Here is a 17406-nt window from a genome sequence, read left to right on the forward strand (position 1 = left end):
CGAACGCATCACGCACAAAGTCTGGTTTGTTTTACGACACGTAATTTCTTACATGATATTCGCCATTCACGAAGCAACTTCGCTGCGGTTCTCTCTAGGGTAACATAAAGAGGGACAAAGGCGCCGTGGCACCAGACAGGGACGCGCTGTAGCGGGGAACCTCTCGGGCGCAGGATATGAGCTGTGTGTTCTGGTCTCGCGAGCCACCAGAAAAGCCTGCAGACAGCAGACTGTTGATAATTAATCAAAGTGAATACAGACAGCCTGCCGCGTTCCCTCTGCTCCCCTCAGCTAAGCCGGTCGGGAAGCGTGCAGCTAGGTCCACTAGAACGGAAATCTGAGGCAGCCCCCTGAACTTAAATAACCCCTTGCATTAGCAACTGTATTTTGTCTGTGAGCTTTTTGCATATAATCGTTGCCAATTCGTTTAGCATTTTTTACCTAAATAAAAACAAAAGTATCTTAAAAAGATAAATATAACACGATAATGATCTTCACTGAAACCAAAATATATTAAAAAGATTACTTGCACTTATCCCAATATCATATGATCAAATAGTGACCTAGCTGTTTTGAAAGTGATGTCTTGAGGGCCTGCGTGTGCCATATTATTATTCCTCATTAATGCAAACGGCATTAGCAAGAATCTATTTTCACACGGCATCAGTAGTAGCGGTATTGCACGACCACGAGTTAAGTCTTCAGTTCGGATATCGTGCTCTGTCTGGTTTGATCTGAGGTCTTATTTCTTGATATAAGTGTGAATCTCTGATCAGGCTCCCTCGTGTCTACGCTGAGCCAAAAAGACCGGATCCCCCAATAGCCCTCTAAGACGTTTAGTAATTCTGGGCCCTGAGCTGTAGCGCGATGGCAGTGCGCCCGTAGCATCTGTTTCTTTTCCTGACCCCTCCCGCCCATCTTCTAAACAACTCCCTGACAGCGTGTTCACGCTTTGAGCTCAGATCAGCCAAAGGCTTTCATCTGCTCTGCCGCCTCCATGCAGCCCCGCACCATCTCATCAGGAGATGGCGCGGAACAAGCCTCTGTAAATATGTAAATATGTATCTGCTGATGTGGCGGTCAAATGACGCGTTAAAGGAAGCGAAAGCCGCGATTAAACGGATCGCGGCGGAAGAAACAAGCGACTGGGATATGTTCTCGTGAATTTCTAAAGCCCTTGATACACAACCAACTACAACCAGCTGCTTAAAGATGATGCAAGAGGCACGTTTGTCATGGCTTGGTCAGTTTGACACATTGCAATACACCACACCAGTGTAATGTGGGTTTCCAACTCATGGGCTCCACCTACCCCCTTACCCTCACTTATCGCACATGGATTACTTGTAGCAGTTTTTAGTTTTGGCTTCAAGGCAAGTGTCTGGTCACCGCTGTTATACATGGACTTGAATAAGCTGGCAGGTGTCATATTATTTGGTGGAGAACCATCTTAACCATCTTATTAACATGAATAGGTTTTCAATGAGTTAGTATTGCAGTGAGCTCTACCAATGAAATTAAAGACAGTTATATTTCATAAGCTTGTATTTAGCAGGTGCTGTAAGAGGCCAACATTGCTGTTCTGTGTTTTAACAATCAAACTATTCAGACAATATTATCTTTGTTCTCTGTTGCAAGTTAGTTTAACACATTGGTTTATTTATTAATGAACTGAAATTCAGATCTGAGTCTTGGGAGGGGAGGGGTAGTAATTGGTGCAATAATTTATCTCCTGTCATGCTCTGAAATGCCCCAGAGATAAAGTGATTTATTCCATCTCCTGTGGACACCACAGTCATATTGCTGATTTTATCAAGTCCACTCCTATTGTTCAAATGGGGTGCTTTTGATTTACCCAGCAGTCTTAAGCTCATGTTAGAGTGATTAAATTGCTTTGAAAAGGAAAGTACCAATTTTCTCAAAAGGAAATTAAAAGTCCATACACCAGGGGTGCAGACTAGGTGCTTTATAAATTAAGCACAAAATGTTCTCCCCGGTTTTTCACACCCAAACACAAATCAGTCTTTTTCACAGTTGTAAAGCAGTGTATTTTCTTGTTACTTACATACAATGCAAAACTTTAGTTAGAATAGCCACAGAGTTGTTGCCTGTATACATTAGTTCAACTTTGGCTGCAACTTAATGACTACTTATATTAATAGCTAAACTGTCGTGACTGGTGGGATGGTCTTTTACACTGTATGCAAAATTATTAGGCAAGAGAGGATTTTGGCCATATCAACATTTTTATACATTTTTTCCAACTCCAAGCTGTATAAACTTGAATGAAAGCTTATTGGATTTAAGCATATCAGGTTATGTGTATTTGTGTAATGACGGAGGGTGTGGCCTAAGGAGATCAACACCATATATTAAGGTGTGCATGATTATTAGGCAGCTTCTTTTGCTCAGGAAAAATGGGCCAAAAAAGACATTTAACTGACTCTGAAAAGTCAGAAATTGTAAAAAGCCTTTCAGAGGGATGTAGAACTCTTAAAATTGCTAAAAATATTAGGGCTTGATCACAGAACCATTAAACATTTAGTTGTAAATAGTCAACAGGGTTGCGAGAAACGTTTTGAGAAAAAAAAAGACACAAATGAACTGACAAAGATTTGAGAAGAATCAAATGTGAAGCAACCAGGAACCCATTAGCCTCCAGTGCTGTCATATTCCATAACTGCAGCCTACCTGGAGTGCCCAGAAGTACAAGGTGTTCAGTACTCAGAGACATGGCCAAGGTAAGGAAGGTTTAAACCCGACCACAACTGAACAAGACACATAAGATGAAACATCAAGACTGGGCCAAGAAATATCTGAAGACAGATTTTTCAAAGGTTTTATGGACTGATGAGATGAGAGTGACTCTTGACGAACCAGATGGATGAGCACGTGGCTGGATCAGTAATGGGCATAGAGCTTCACTTCGACCAGGTGGAGGTGGGGTACTGCTTTGTGCTGGTATTAATAAGATGAGCTAGCTGGACCTTTTTGGGTTGAAGATGGACTCAAAATCAACTCCCAAACCTACTGCCAGTATTTAGAAAACACCTTCTTCAAACAGTGGTACAGGAAAAAGTCTGCATCTTTCAAAAAAAACATGCGTTTTATAACAGGACAGTACTCTATCGCATGCATTGAGGTACTGCACTGCGTGGCTAGCCAGTAAAGGCCTTAAAAATGAAAGAATAATGACATGGCCCCTTTCCTCACCTGACCTATACCCTATTGAGAACTTGTGGGCCCTTCTTAAACAAGAGATTTATGGTGAAGTAAAACAGTACAGCTCCCTGAATAGTGTCTGCAAGGCTGTGGTTGCTGCTGCACAAAAAGATAATCATCAACAGATTAAGAAATGGACAGACTCTATGAATGGAAGGCTTATGACTGTGATTGAAAAGAAGGGTGGCTATATTGGTCACTGATTTTTAAAAATGTTTATTTGTAAATTTTGAGTTGTTTGTTTATTATTCTCAGTTTAACAGATGAAAATAAACAAGTGAGATGGGAAACTTTCCGTTTTTCATTTAGTTGCATAATTGTGTACACTAATATTTGGCCATTAATTATGCATATATAGATATTCTACTAAGAAAGCTAAAACCTCACCTTTACTAATGTTTATTAACATTTTGGATTGACCGAGAGCACTGTAGTTGTTCAATAATAAAATGAATCCTCAAAAATACAACTTGCCTAATAATTGTGCACACAGTATATAGAACATCAAACCTTTGTAATGCACAGAATTGTTGCTGATAGGCCTAATGTAAATTCCTTTTGATAGATGAGTTCATTCAGTGTAATGGCCACAATGGACCCATCTTTATCTAACTCCCTCTTCAAATTGATACATTCATCAGAATTATCGGAATTGCTTGCTCTAGGTTGTTCATGCTGTTAAATGAATGTTCAATGGTTAAAATCCAAGCGTTTGATTCATATTTTCTTTGGTAATTTGTTAAAATGTTAATAAAGTTGCAAGTCTCCATGTTCAATGTTTCTGATCATTTACAGCATGGTGACACCATGGGGTATGCAAAAATGCTTGTTTATACACCATTTGATTTGTTCATGGTAAGACAAACATCTGACATTAGAAGACAGGGTCACTCACATTTCTAATTTAGTGGTAATCATGAGCAATTTAAATGTTCAGTTTCTAAAACACAAAAGTAGTCCTACTGGAAATCCAATATTACAGTGTGGTCATTTGAAGCACATCAAATCACATCTCATGTAGATTAAAACATGCTGCTATTTGGTAAATGGAATACTGTTTGTTTACCCTATTTGGCTTACAATTTAGAAATAATTAATCTTGCATGCTGATGAATGCCACCAACTTACACAAATTCAAATACAACCTCAGTTTACAGTTTGTTTGTTTTTTTCTTTTCATGATCAAAGTTGTTGTAGCATTCTAGGTAAGCTGTTGTGCATGATAAATTTAATATACATTGTTACTGGCAATCCATATTGTTCCTTGAGTTTGGCATTAAAACGCCACGAGTACAGCTTTCTTACGCTAGAGTAAGGTGTGCTTAAGGAGGGGCGCTCTCAAGGACTCTGATTGGTCCAACTCCTTGAATGTTGTTTCCGCATTCCACTGGGAGCTGTGAGGAAGTGTGAACTGGGTAACGGGGCTGTCGCTTCTTCGGCACAACAATAACTGCAATCGTCTGGAGATTCTGTCAATTTGTAGGTCATCGTCAATAGCCCAGGATGCCTTACATTCTCATCAGCACACAGATCCGACTGGTGTGTATTTTTATTCTACCTGAAAAACTGTATTCTTCGAATAAGGCATCTAACATGCCCAACAGTTGTTCCAAAGGCAAATGGTAGTTTAGTAGCCTGTAGATTACAGCATTAGGATTTATTAAAGCATTAGTGTCACTCTAGTATTACATGGGTGTTTTGATGTAGATAATTACCTGCAATAGTTGTACAAAAATTTGCAAATAGCTTAGCGCTAAGATTGTACTGAGATAAGTAAAACCACATGTTCATCGTTGTATTTGTTACTGCATTCTTCTTGTTTATAGCCTGTCGACATTTTATCTTTGAAACTGGTAATGTGATCATAAACTGTCGAATGTATGTAGACTGCTTGTTAACAAATTAATTGAACTGGCAACTGTTAATCATGCAAGCCAGAGTTCATACAATCAAATTGTTTTGGGGAAAAACAGCGCCATAAAGATCTTTGACCTACAACAAGCCAGCTGTGTTTGTGTCTCATTGTGTGTGGGCATTCGTTTTTAGCAATATTACAATATGTCAGCAAATTCTAAATTGTCAGTTAAGCATCTTAAATAACCAGCCATTAGTATATATTTACTTAAGAATGTGTTTTAAACATTCAACATATTGTGGCATTGTGTGACCAACAGGCAGAAAGAAAGTACTTTGCCTTGGTGGTGTGTTTGGCTGGGAGTCTGAGAGAGACAGACAGACTTATTGATAGTAAAATTAATATGATCACACCAAATTAAAGGGGTGCTGTGCACCAGGGTAATTCTGCTTGTGTTGTGTAGGCTATAACAGAAGGTATACATGTCATCTATGTTGTACTTTATAGTCATTCTATCACCAGTAATTATAATGCATTCATGGCTTGTGTGAATTTGACAGTGTCCAAGTTGGTTGGGGATTTTAAAAAGATACAGTAAGAAGTGATGTATAATTCTGATTTAGTGCTTTCTGGTCCTGATTTAGGATGTTTCTTGTGACATTTCAGCATAAGAATACCATGTGATGATCTTTTAATCTGGTAACTGCAAGTCTGTCTTAACGCTGTGTTTGTGGGTATTATGCATGCTAACAACTAATCACAGCTATGTGTACAGTTTGTGGATACTGTGCACACTAATAGCTAAATGTATTCCAGTCACTTGCTCACTGTATTATGCACACTAACATCAAAATAATTTACAAACCCAGTGCACTAACATCTACTTCACCTGTTGATATGAGTGGAAACTCCTGCTGATGTTTCTATTTCTAGATGCTCTTACCTTTTGATAAGATTCATTGACACTGACCCCACCCCAAAACCCATTCTTTTCTGTTTGTCACATCTTAGTAATAAATGAAGCAGCGACAGTGGACAAACTCTGTTTGTTTTCAGGAGACAGGGCCCACCACAGTGGGAGACGAGTATTCTGATCCTGCCCTCATGAACTTTTTGGAAGCCAGGAAGACCACCATGCTGGGCAATAACTTGTGCGTATCCCGAAAGTTGCACAGCTAACATTTGAGTTTGTCTTGTGTTTCTGTCAAATTGTATCAAATGCCTGTGTAGTTAGTCTTACTACTGAAAAACAACAAAACAGTAGAAACAGTTTATGAGCTGCTCCACATGATGCTAAATGGATGAATTTGTTATAGATGTATGTTATGACGAAGTATCTGAAAAACAGGTTCTTCTTTAAACAATGTCACCTGATGCTATTACCAGGAAAAAATGAAATGGTGTACCTTTTATATATCCAAACTGCATACATTTATACATACATTTTCTCTTTATCTAGAGTGACTTACAAAAGTGCTTTGTTATTTACTCATAGAATTAATAAATGCTATTCCAAACTCCTACCCAATTGAAGAACATGTATAAACAGTTTTTTTTTATTTGTATGCATGTACTGTTCATGTCTGACTAAGTAACATAACTAACAGAGCAGAAAAACAACTACTAATTCAACAGTGTTAATAGGCCCATCCATATTAGCTTGCACTTCTGTGGTGTTTGAGCTTAAGGAAATAAGCATATTATTGTCTCATGGTGATCCAAAATGTGTTGTTTTTGACTTCGCTCTTTTCAACAATGCAGGACTGGCCAGCCTCCATATTACTGATAGAAGTTATGAGATTAGCCTTCTAAGAAGAGCAAACACAAAAGTGCTCATTTTCACCAGAAAGGTTTAAATTTCTGTGAATGGCATACATACACCATACATCTGCTATTAAACCTTTTTTCTGTCCCATAGTACCAGTCAATGACAATTGATGTGGCAAAGCAAAAGTTGCATTGTTCAAAAATGATAGTTAGTATTCAGGCCTGGGGAATTATAGAACACTTGGAAATTTTGAGAAAAAGTTTATTTTTTGTTCATCTTTCCTCAGTACTAATATGAAATCACTTTAGTAAGTCTCTCTGTGTGTCTTGCAGTTCAGAGTACAATGTAGAGGAACCTCCTCGATTGGTCCTGGACAAACTGGAGAAGCTCGGCTACAGAGTTGTGACCATGACAGGTGTTGGTCAGACATTGGTGTGGTGCCTCCACAAAGATACCACTGGTCTCTAATGATACTCTGTAGACCAGCAAGCGGTACAACACTTGTGATACAAAGTCAGTACAGAATATAAATATTTTATAAACACTATATAAACACTTAAAAGCTGTGAATGTGGTTTAAGCAGTATTCAAAAAGAATCAGAATGGGATTTGAAGACATTCTTTTACATCTGTCTGCATCAAACCGATCAGTCTTCATAGCACTTATTCTGTAAAAATGTACAATTGTTGACATTACTAGGTGAAGTTATTAGATAATTCCATGGTGTGTAATCTATAATCCTTCTCAGGAATGAGTATGAGATACCTGTGATCCATGCAAGGCAAATGAGTATAAACAACTATATCAAGGTATATCAATTATATTAACAAGTATAGCTCAAGGTTTGTTTGTTTTTTTATAACGTGCAATAGTTTTGTAACTAAAACTGCTAATTTGTCTCAATTGTTTGAAATACTTTTATTAATATAACTATATCTGTTGGTAATGTTTCATGTCTTAAATAAATGTTTACACTGTACAAAATCTCAGATGACATTTTGCTGGAGTGTTTTTGGTTTTTTTAGGGGGGGGGGGGGGGGTATCCATTTATAAAACAGTTTAGTTCCAGTATCATAGAATCATAGAATATTTGTTGATAGACTAAATCTCATTTCAAAGCCTATTTTCTTGTCCCAGAGTTGTCTTAAGTAGTTAAAACAGGTCAGTTTATGGACATTTTGAATATTTATTGAAATACTGGTGGTTTGATAAATACCAATTTCTTGTAAGTTAATTCTTGCCTGTTCTCCCCTTTTCTTTTTTTTTATTTTTAAATCTTAACCAAATACGTGGTACCACTGCTAAATCATGCTAAGTGCAGACGTTCAGAATGGTCAGAGAGAGGTCCCGAGAAGTACATTGTTCATTATAAGAGTTATTTCTAACCAAGTGCATGGATTGGACAAGAAACATTCCAGGAGTTCTGGTACTGAACTATATCATTCTGCTTTAGTTTCATTAAATGTCTATGGTGGAAACATACAGATAAATGTAGCTACATGATGCAAAATAGCTGGCCTGCGGTAACAAAGACCTACGCAAACAAGTAAACTAGTGTGCAGGAAATGTTTATATGTTGCTTGGCACCAGTCCAGTTGTGGAACTATTTGTGTTGGCAATACCAAATAAATTATTAAATAAAAAACTAAATCATAATCTGTTGTTGCTTATTACTGTTACCTAATAAATAGCACTTGAGGAACAGTTGTATAAAAGCATTATTACACCATCAGCCTGTAGCTTCGTGCTGATATTTAGTGTAACACCTCTCCCTCCCATGTGATTATGCTTAACTGGGGGGCATCCAGAAAAGCAGACAATGGAGTGTTGTTGTGTGTGCATCACATCAGGTGTACACAATAGATGTTACATGACTAATTGCAGACTATTTTATGGTTTAGCATATGTTCATAATAAAACTTTATTCACATGCTTTGTACTGTTCACTTTAATGCATGTTAATGTGAATCAAATTCTAGTAGAGTAATTTAGGCAGTACACCAAAGACTGTTCTGAAGAAATGCAGAGAAATTCTTGAAAACCTGTTATACCAGCTAACCAAATTATGACTGATTTATACAACTGTCCTCAATCACTGTACAAGGACTAAAATATCATGGAAGTGCCCCTGCTTGGCCCACTGCCATGATCTGCAGACAAAGCCTAGATTTTCACATGTTTTCCATCTGAGACAGAGTTCAATCTGTTTATTGTCCTTGGAGTGCAAGGAATTGTTATACTTTGTATTCAGGGATGATGCTATAGTAAAAGAGCAGTAGTGTTTATTCTTCATTTTTATGACAACTGTATAGTAACTACAACATGAGTCATCAGAGTGTGTGTGACTTGACTGTAAAAGCTGAGTTCTGTCTGTAAAGCATCCTTGGGTTTGAGAAAGGCACTATATCAATATTATTATTATTATTATTATTATTATTATTATTAATAATAATAATAATAATAATAATACTGAAAATAATAAGATATTAAGTTACATAGCTGCCCATCACTTACTTGAACATTTTACTTAGAAAATATATAGCTGACATTCAATTTGATTTACCTGTAAATTCTTTGAGAATTTTCCACATCAGAGTATACTATGGCAAATGAAAGACCACATTATGCTTGAATACAGTATTTTATTCCTGGATTATTGCAGCTATTGACACGGATTAAATCAGTCCTATTCCAAGAGATCCCATATTTTATTTGTCTCCAAGACTACAGCATGCATCGCTGAAGAGCTACCAAGAGTTTCTCTTAAGTATGTCATCAATGCCAGCTACATCCCTGTTGAGTAACAAAATTCTAGCAGAGAGACCAAAAGTACAGCCAAAGCCAGACAAGCCAGACAAGAGTTAATCCTAAAGGAGATTTGGTCTGGAGAGAAAGTTGTCCTCACTCCAATCCTTCCATAAATGTCCAATTCAGTCTAAAAGTTGTCCATGTAAGTCACAGTGGTTAAAAACAGAGTTACGATTCATTAACTGTGAGACTGAAGAAATATGCCCCATATACTGATAGTAGGCCTAACAATGAGAATGTGTCTGAATAATTGGATGGGATGGCCAAGCTCAACATAAATGAACTGGTAAGTAGCCAAAGTAGATCAGACCTATTGTGGGAAGGTAAAACAAAATTATGGTAAATAGAAGAGTTCAACCTTAGCACTTGTAAGGCACCACCAATGGGATTGATACAGTTATGGAGAAAGGGTACCTAATAAAACAATCACTCCAGCAGTTAGTCCTAAGATAAGTGAAGTCATAAATCAGCATTTTTCTAGTACTGGAAAGCCTCTGCACTAATATTTTCCAATCTTCAATAAACCTGACTGAACCAAGGAAAGAGTTGAAAATGGGCTGATTATATCAGGTGTGGTGGAACAGTACATGCATAAATAGTCAAGTACAAACAGACAGCCAACGACATGCTCCCATTAGCTTTGCTTGGTTTGGAGTGTGAACACATTCAATTGACATCCAATCAGGCAAATAGCCTCAAGAGCAGTTCTCATTCCACTGATGAAGACATTTTCAGTAAATATACGAAGACAGGAACTCAGACAAGAGACTTGTTGCCTGACAGAACACAAAGATATATGTTTATAGAGTATGTTTAGGGAGTTAGTGTTTACTCATGGTGAATAGCTCACCAGACTTGTAATTTTAGAAGAGCAATAGAGCTCACTTGCTTTAAGCCTGAACCACAGTCAGTGGGTAGTACCATTAGACATTCCCAGTTGTATCTTAGCCAGGTCTTTAACCAGAGCTCTCTACACTTAGATCCAAATTTGTACATGCAACGTGACTTGGCCTCCAGTTTGTTCCACAAATATCAAAATGCTAGGTAATTTTTCACAGAGTAATTTGCCTGGAGGATTTTCTGGAGGGTTCTGTCTCTTACTCTCTGAGGCACTGATGACTTGCTGAATAGATCTGTAGAGGAACAAAAAAGCGAGAAAGACAGGGCTAATGAATGCAGAAAGAATGCAAGTGATTACTATGGAAATGGACACATGGAGCTGGTGGTCTGTGACCAAAAATTGTTTGCGGGATTCCTCTTCCTTAGCATGCAGCACGTGCTGCCCTGGCTGATCACACCGTCAGGATGTGTGTTTCTGGAGGGGCCAGGGCCGTAACTGGGTTTCCTGTGTTGTAATTGGAAAGCTTCTTTCCAGGCATCTAAAAGAACTGAGCAAGTAAATAGAACCATGTGATTCGAACTTTGTACTGCACAACAAAACAGAGCAACCAAGGGATGGCTCCAAGATGGATGTTACATAATGAAGAAATAGATTACTGGAGTTTTGGATAAGGTACTTTCCTTCTAAATGACACATTGACAGTAATAAACAGGCCACAGAGACATGACATATTAAGACAACATAATACTTCTGTTTTCTGGATGTTAGGAAAACATTCTTGTGGTAGGGGGTACAATTTTAACAGAGACTGAATTGGAACATGCAAACTTCAAAAACGCTAACAATAATACAAGGAAAGGTAAAGTTTAAGGCAAAGAGCTGTCCACCCAGGTGCATTGCCCAAATATTGAGCAAATACTGAGGATTGTGCTCAGAAATTGACCAGATACCAGTGATGTATGTGGTGTAGAGTGGCTGACTGCATGACTACACTCTACTTTTACAACTATAAAAAATACTTATAAGATAGGGCAAGGCAAGTAAAGACAATGATGAAAATATGCAACTTAATACAATTCTGACTATACTGGCTATTGGTTATTTTTGGTTAAATAGGGTTATACCCATGCTCTAATATTTGCTAACTGCATGATATAAGAAAACAAGGCTGGTGTCCAAAAACAACCTTTCATCTCAAACCCTGGCCTTAGAATTTGAAGTGTGTACCCAGCAATTTGGACTACAACCTCAAATACACAAAGTCTGAAGAGCACACATGCGCACCAGATTTTCTGCAGAGAGACTGCAGTCTCCTCTCACCTTTCATCACCTCAACCAGCACAGTTACCATAAAGCCCTCAGTGTTTATCTTACCCTGTCACCCAAGATCATGCGACTGGCTGTAGAGCATGCCGATTGGCTTCAATACTGGACAAGAACAATTTCGACAGCAAGATGTTGTCAGCAGTTTTGGGCTGTTTGCCATCTGAAGTCATTCCCAGACATGTTTTCTTAATGGGAATATTTTCCCTGCTGTGCCGCATCCCCATCTGAAAGAGCCGAGGAGCACCCGAAGTTACACTCTGAGTCTGCCAGTTTTTTCCAAAGAAAACACTTTATTGGTTTGTGAGCATTTAAATTATTGTGAGGGTAAACATGGGGACTGAAGAGCGGGAATGAAGGGTGAATGAGGGAGGGGTGGCTGGCCATGGATGGCAGTTATGTCTTCACTGTTTCCTCTTCATCCTCTCTCTGCATCTGCTCGATGAGCCTCTGTCGCTCCGCAGCCTGCCTCATGCGCATCAGCACCAGGCTCTCGTAATCCCGTTCACTGCTCAGAGAGTACTGTGTACATGTACACACACACACACACACACACACACACACACACACGAGTAAATGTCTATTCCAAAACCTGTGAATGTGAGATTTGATGCCTTTTTCAGTAGTAATATGATTACTGCTGTATCTACCAATACAAATGCAGATGTACAGCTGAATCATCAATGCTATAAAACATCAGCTTCTCAGCAATGTGTTCTCATTTAGGTTAAAAACCCAAGTGGGGGTGGGGGAGTTCTATAGAAAGAATTAGTGCAGGTCAGAATGCTCATGGCTCCGTTTCCATTTTGGACTAACATCAAGCATTCAAGTGTCAAAGCAAGAGGAAATTGTTTCACAAGATTAAAAAGAAACCTCTATTAGACAAATTAGTGTCTATTAGTGTCAGGTACCAGTAGGGGCATCTTGGACAAATACAGTAAAGAAGACCGTTAATTCAGAGAGAGACAGGCAGAAGGAATGCAAGCACTACAGATTTTTAAATCTGCAGGCCCAAATGGCATCCACTTCTCAAGACAGTGAGCTGGAAGGAATATGTTTTTTTTCCTCTGTGTGCGCGCACATGTGTGTGTAAAGGCAAAGAGAGCACGAGTGGGAAATACAAAGTGTTTCTTTAACGTAAACCATCTGGAAGAGATGACTGGGGTCTACAGCATTGACCCGAGTAAGGGAGGGAGAAACTAAAGAGAGAAAAAGGAAAGACATGAAGAGAAGGTAAGAGAGAGCATGAGCGAGCAAGAAAGAGTTGGGGGGGGGGGCCTCTCAGTGCAAGGCAACATGCAGGAAGGAGAAAACTACCATTAGCATTCCTCTCATATGAGCTCAAGCCTCTTGTCCACTGCTTAAACACCAGATATCACGCAAGCTCAATTAAGTAAATAAACAACTGTTGCATCTTCAATTGAACAAAAAAGAAAAGCACATGCTGCCCAACTGCTTTTTCCCCTCCCATAGTTCTTCATACCTCAACATAGTTCTACCCCGCCCTCTTGTGGACAGAAACACAGGGGCGAGGTCTTAGGGACATAGTGCAGCAGGGGTGTGTGTGTGTGTGTGTGTGTGTGTGTCTGTTTGTGTGTGCGTGCGTGCAAGTGTGATGACAGTATACAAAGGCTGTGGTGTGTGTCTCAAGGTTCCGTGACGTGCAGACAACTTGGGTTTTGCCACGGGCATCAGAATGAAACTATAATTAGCAAAGCCATCACATATACACAGGCAACCTGAGATGAGAAAACCAAAAGAAAACGCCAGCAGCCACAACACAGAGATATGGCTGAGTACACATGATCGTGGGGCTGACTAATGAACGGTGATGTCAGATGTCAGTCGTCAACACCTACCCACTAAGGGCTTTTTTTTTTTTTGGCACCATGGCAGATGACATGGCTGAACGCAGGATGAGCTGGATGTCTGCAGCTGTCTCCAGCACTGACTCACAATGGGAGGCCAAGGTATAGTGTCTCTGCAGCTGTGCACAGTGTGGTCGGCTCTGGGCTGTGACAGTTCAAAGTGTGTGTATGTGCTCTTACTACCAGTAAGTATGTGTATAACTGAGCAGTCACGAGTGTCTCTATATGGAAAGGATGCTTGTGCTTGAGGGCTGCTTTATAGCACCTATGTCAGATGAGACGCACTTCGTGGATGAGCTGCTCAACATTCATCTGTGGCTGAGTTCAACTTCAAGTTCAAGAGGTTTTATTGTCATTTCAGCTATATACAAGTACACAACAAAAACGAGACAATGTTCCTCCAGGACCATGGTGCAACATAAAAACAACAGTGCAACAGACAACATGCTACACAAGTGCAAACAGTTCAATATAGTGCAAAATGTCATTAAATAAACATTAAATAAACAATAATAAATACAGGACAGGACAAATACAAAATGAGTAGACAGTGCAATTTAGTACAGTACACAGTACTGGGCATATGTAAAGCGAGTTGGGCATAGCAATCAGTGACATGCTACCCTGAACATAGCAGGCACCGGTAGCAGCCAGAACAGTTCAGATATGTATGTATTATGTATGTATGTATGTATGTACGTACGTACGTACGTGCGTGCGTCTGTCTATAAGCATGTATAGAAGTGCCCACGGGTCATGGGTCACGGGTTGTTTAGATTAATGACTTAGGAAGCAGGCGCTGAGGCCTGATCCTTCTTCCACAGAAACACACACACACACCCACACACACACACCCCTTATCAGGCTGTCTTATCTCCCGACAGCAGCACTGCTTTCAGTGGGCTGGGTCGCGCAGTCTACCACAGGATAGAATGGAACCCATAAAATCTCAGCCCTCCTCACAGCTTTAAATGTGGGTTTACCAGAGCTGTGACAGACAAAAAGCAGCAAAAAGTATGGTTTCAGATAACAGGGCAATGGCTTGTGAAGATGGCCAGAATAAACACTCGCACACCTTTCAACATGCTTTATCGTTTTGCCTCAGTGAGGAAAGGCAAAAGAGCATCAGTGAGAGCATCAGTTATTTTTCTTCTTCAGATAACCATGTACCTGAAGATATCCTCACAGAACATGTCCCCCTCCTTGCTGTGCTCTCATGCATATGCTGAAATGCTGTCACAGCAACTGCTGTTATTTTTAAAGGGTAAATCAGGACCATCATTATTGGCCAGCAGTTTACACATACCTTTATGATCTCTGGAGATACTCGACTTAAAGAAGACCTAGTGGTGACATATTTATGTCAACAAAGCATGAGAAGAAAACAAAAAATCCCCATTTTCAACTACACAGCTCTCATCTCTTTTCCAAAAGATGCAAAACCAAAGAATAAGTACATACAATTGCATGCCCTTTAAAAAGAACATGAGAAAAATAGAGATTCTGCTCTTTAGCACCTCCACTTATTCCTTTCTATTAGCAGGATGTGGCTGACTTGATTAATGACAGTGAAATACTTCTTTTGAGATCATTAAGGGAGACTGATATGGACTCCCAGTCTTGGCTAACTCAAACAAACACCAATTTTGAAAAGGCCCACATGCCTGAAAACAGAACCAGATCAAAGTCCACAGTGAGAGAAATGAAACTATATGAAATGTTCTACAGGACCAAGGGGCAAGAGAGAAACCTAATAGCTCAGAGTGTGGTGGTATTCATTGTGTGGCTCAAAACACAACTTCCTAATATTATGTTCACATTGCGTGTTTGTAGGAGAAGGCCAACTTCCTCCATTTTGTTGAAAAACAAAGCCAGAAGCCAAAGCCTGCGAGGCAGAGATTACCAGAAGCATGTTCTCTCATGCTGAAACATATGATGATGTAAATAAAGAGCCCAGTGTAAGGATAGAACAGAAAAAGATCCTCTGCTTAGTGAAGGCTAAGGCTGATTAATGATTTAATTACCATCATTATTGGGTTGTTGATAATTACTGTAGTATTTTGTTCTTGCTGTTAATCATAATCATTATTGGCCTGTTGTTCATTACTGCAGTACTGGCTTTTTTGTTAATCATAATTGGCCTGTTAATCATCACTACACTGGCTCTTTTGCTATTCAAAACCATTAAAGATCTGTTGATTATACCTGCAATATGCAAATTAACCCTTTGATTTCAATGTATTGTGAATATCCTAACCAATCTGAGAGAAGTATTCTGTGATGATCTATGGCATTCACATGATGCAATAAACAAAAATAAATGACAAAAGTAATTCTGAATAATCCTTGACCACATCACATCAAGGTTCACCAGTGTTTTTTATACATTATAATCTCCAAATGTAGCCATATTGCCACCCTAGTCTATACCCTTTCCATTAGCTGTACTTGGTAATAGTTTGATGGCACTGGTGCTAAAACATTATTGACATTTTATTTGAATAGCTAAGAATGTACTGTTAGATTTAACAAATTATATTTGCACTTAAAATATTAAGATGTTTCTTATTCTCAGGCTATACCTTATGAAAATGTTTTACATAATTTACAGAATGACAGCTGTAATACTGAGAAATGTATTGCTGTGATACTGATAGTGATCTTTAAAGACCTTTTCAAAAAAAATTGTGCCTTTAGGCAACTTAAGCTTATTCAGAATAATTGAAATAACAAGAGACCTTAACCTCACAGTTGATTTTGGGAACTTGCAATTGCTGGCAAATATATCAACCATTTGTAAACTTACAAAAACTAGTGGTGAACAAGGTTGAACGTTGCTGAGAAACTGAGCAAGCCAACAGATACAGTCAACAGTCTGTGAATTGCGATCTCATGGGAACAATCACCAACTAAGCCTAAAGTAGACCCTCACCTACAATTCAATGCACATTAACAGTCTGACACAAACGTATACCCCCACAAACACACAAAAACCCCAGCACAAACATACACATTAATAGGAGTAATGGCAGTAGTGCTTTAGGGCCAAAAAACTGGCAGAAAAGAAAAAGGAAGCATGAAATGGATGTGCAGTAAGGTGCCAAGAATGCTTGAAAATTTCATCCAAGGACCTTTTAAAGAAAGCAAATAAACAATATAATACAAGGAAGACAGAGCTAAAACCGCTACCTCTTTAATCTTCCCCCTGTGAAGGATGAGCTTGACATATACCCAAAATACCAGTTAATATAGGCAGGTACATTTTCCAACTACTTACATCTGTAACTTTTCCATAGGTACTTCACGTTTGAACTGGGGATTTGAATGTGATATAGTTCTGTGTATTTATCACTACAGAGGGGTTCTTCAAACAAACTCTCCAGCAAGATTGCAAATATTAAGTGTGAATACTTCAAAGGTGTTCAAAAAGAGATCAGACGAAGACCACAAACTTAATTAATGCTGAGCATGCAAAATTAGCACCAATGACTATTCATAAAGTGAGGATACACCAAGCAAAACTTAAGTCATGCGAACAGCAAGAGTAACCACTGTACAACGGTACAAAGGTTGCAGCTACAAAACACAACTACTTAACCTACTGAAACTTGATGTGCCCTAGTCATAAATTCTGATAAAAAAGTATGCCATGAGGGGAGCTGATATTTTCTGATGGCATATGGAGAAACACCATGTCCAAAACTGTCTCAAGAAGCACAA

General features: G+C 38.9%; 2 protein-coding genes across 3 annotated transcripts in view; one reads left to right on the forward strand and one right to left on the reverse strand.

Moving 5' to 3' along the window:
• Positions 1–4615: 4615 nt before the first annotated feature.
• On the forward strand, positions 4616–7842 carry gchfr (GTP cyclohydrolase I feedback regulator). Of its 2 annotated transcripts, none has more exons than XM_027000184.2 (3): positions 4616–4761; positions 6134–6228; positions 7178–7842. In XM_027000184.2, exons 1-3 carry the CDS (start codon positions 4726–4728, stop codon positions 7311–7313), a joined length of 267 nt encoding a protein of 88 aa, XP_026855985.2. In that variant the 5' UTR covers positions 4616–4725; the 3' UTR covers positions 7314–7842. The 2 variants fall into 2 exon arrangements, with proteins under 2 accessions (XP_026855985.2, XP_026855986.2); XM_027000185.2 differs by having other exon boundaries at positions 6137–6228.
• A 4038-nt stretch (positions 7843–11880) lies between these two features.
• The window catches only part of dnajc17 (DnaJ (Hsp40) homolog, subfamily C, member 17), a 36015-nt gene continuing 30489 nt past the window's right edge, over positions 11881–17406 (reverse strand). Inside the window, exon 11 of the mRNA XM_027000286.2 lies at positions 11881–12340. Within this exon, the coding sequence (XP_026856087.2) occupies positions 12215–12340 (126 nt within the window). The 3' untranslated portion in view covers positions 11881–12214. The remainder of the gene's footprint in view (positions 12341–17406) is intronic.

The sequence above is a fragment of the Electrophorus electricus genome, chromosome 13, assembly GCF_013358815.1.
Source record: "Electrophorus electricus isolate fEleEle1 chromosome 13, fEleEle1.pri, whole genome shotgun sequence".
NCBI classification, from domain to species: domain Eukaryota; kingdom Metazoa; phylum Chordata; class Actinopteri; order Gymnotiformes; family Gymnotidae; genus Electrophorus; species Electrophorus electricus.